At 42.9% G+C, this 2,341-nt stretch overlaps 1 protein-coding gene across 1 annotated transcript; it reads left to right on the top strand.

Moving 5' to 3' along the window:
* The first annotated feature begins 1,084 nt into the window (after positions 1 to 1,084).
* On the top strand, positions 1,085 to 2,044 carry LOC111887630 (uncharacterized). Its single transcript, XM_023883797.2, has one exon. The coding sequence runs from the start codon at positions 1,085 to 1,087 to the stop codon at positions 2,042 to 2,044; it is 960 nt and encodes a 319-aa protein (XP_023739565.2).
* Positions 2,045 to 2,341: the final 297 nt, after the last annotated feature.

Below are 2,341 nucleotides of genomic sequence, written 5' to 3' on the forward strand. Positions count from 1 at the left end.
GAAATCACGTGGAGTACCATGTGGAACAAAGATACGAAACGTTCCATATGCCCTATGTGGAGTACACGCCAACTAGTCTTGGTACCTATTGGGAGAGACTTTATAAAGATGAAATGCCACAGGCACAGCTCGAGATTCATAGTTTGAAAAGAAAGATTGAAGAGATAGATGAGCATAGGTCAAGGCTCGTACAGGAGAACCAAATACGGGTTGAGGTTGTTGAGAAAAGTAAGCGCAAGATACGAAGGTTGGAACAGGAGGTGTTGGAGCTAAGGAAACCAACTATCACTAAGTTGTGGGAAGGGTTTGTGGCCCGGGCAAAACAAGCCAAGGCCACAACTTATGGATTCCTAGATAAGGTGGTTGGAAGAGACCCACCTCAGGCCGAGGTGCTGGTCATTCAAAGTGGTCCCAGAGATCGAAAATCTAAAAAGATAAGGAGGTACTTGAAGGAGGGAAAGAGAATATTGAAATATGATGACATCGTTTTTAAAAAGTAGAAAGTAGGAGTGCAATGATTTGTCTTTTTTTTATTTCTCTTGGTTGTTGGCTTAAGTGACTAGATGTGAACAAGACATATGTCGATTTTTGAAGTTTTAATAATTTGGAATAAAATTTATGTTTGTTATACTTATTGTGTTATAAACATAAATATGTAGTTAATACGTCTTCACGAAAATCTGGGAGGTTCACTAGGGTCACTCCGGAGGAAGAACGCATCCCAATTGGAGCTTATGTTAGAGCACCAGGAGATGTACCAGAAACCCCACTAATCCCAAACGCTAGTCGTGGACGAGGCCAAGGAAGAGGTAGAGGTAGAGGAAGAGGTCGAGGAGTTGTTACAACACTGATACCTGTACAATTGGCCCATGGCAGCTCTGGATCCCACTGCGGTCGAGGTCGAGGTCGCTGAAGGGGTCGTGCGGCAAACACGATCACTAGAGAAGAGTTAGCTGATGAGATTGCTCGAGCAATTCGAGACACCTTACCAGATGTAGTTGCTCAAGAACGGGAAGCAATAATAGGTGAGTATGAAGGTAACTTGGGTGGAGGTGAAGAGTACTACGAGTACAGTACACCAAATATGAGTCGTGAACCAAGTATTGCACAACCCACAAGGCATCATGGCAACCACAATCGGCGGGGTTGTAGTTACAAGACATTCATGAACTGCAAGCCACCCATTTTTAATGGAGAAATTGATCCCGTTTTATCATCAACATGGATCATGGAGATTGAGGGAACATTCGATACTAGCAAGTGTGCGAATGAGGACAAGATAATTTATGTTGCGACAATGCTAAAAGGGGAGGCAATACATTGGTGGGGCATGGTGAAGGATGTTAGGGGGCGTGAGGCGGCCAAGAACATGTCATGGGATGAGTTCCTAAGAATTTTTAAAGAAAAGTTTTGCCCTCGTACAACAGTTAAAAAGTTGGAGGAAGAATTCTTGAGGTTGGAAAGGGGGAATATGACTGTGCGAGAGTACACCACTAAGCTCACGGAGAAAGCTACTTTTGCAGAATTTTACGTTTCTACAAAAGAAAGAAGGATGGAACTCTATATATGGGGATTGAGAACAGCTATTCGTGAATTTGTGCAAATTAAAAAACCGGGTACTTTCCAGTCTCCTGTTGATGCTGCAGAAGGTCGCGCACGTGAGAAGAATCATCAAGGTGAAGACAGGGCTTTAGGGAAAAGAAAATGGGATTGTACGAATAATGATTCGAAGAAAGGCAAGACTTCAGGGAAAGAACGTAAGGTTGATCAAAGCTCTGGAGTAAAGCAATGTCCGAAATGCAACCGTTATCATAAGGGGGAGTGTAACATGAATCAGAAAGTTTGCTACAAGTGTGGGAAGCCAGGGCACATAGCCATAGAATGTAAGATAGGAAGGGTATGTTATGGGTGTGGATCCCCTAACCACATTAAGTCGGAATGTCCCCAGAGTAAAGATAACAACAATCAAGGCAGAATAACAGGAATCAGGCGGCGGATAAAAAGGCTGACACTGGTAGACCAAAAGCTAGAGCTTTTCTCATGACGGCTCAGGAGGCTTAGGAGACCCCGGATTTAGTAATAGGTACTTTCCTAGTAAACTCAATTCATGCCAGGATGTTATTTGATTATGGTGCAAATAGATCTTTTACCCTTATGTGAGTGTATGGGAGGGTTATTCTAGCCTTGAGAGAAAAGGGAAGAGAGTCGTTATTAATTAAAGATGATCATTGTATGTGATAGGCGGAGGCTAGACCGATGATTTGAGTACGAGATTATTCTGAGCTAGTTCAAGATAAGTCTTCTCACTATACCTTACCAAGAGTGGTAATTATGTGTGACC

The sequence above is a fragment of the Lactuca sativa genome, chromosome 2 (assembly GCF_002870075.4).
Source record: "Lactuca sativa cultivar Salinas chromosome 2, Lsat_Salinas_v11, whole genome shotgun sequence".
NCBI lineage: Eukaryota > Viridiplantae > Streptophyta > Magnoliopsida > Asterales > Asteraceae > Lactuca > Lactuca sativa.

Bases quoted from the DNA above. Each gene is read 5' to 3' on its own strand.
- LOC111887630 (XM_023883797.2), top strand. From the start codon at position 1,085: ATGAGTCGTGAACCAAGTATTGCACAACCCACAAGGCATCATGGCAAC.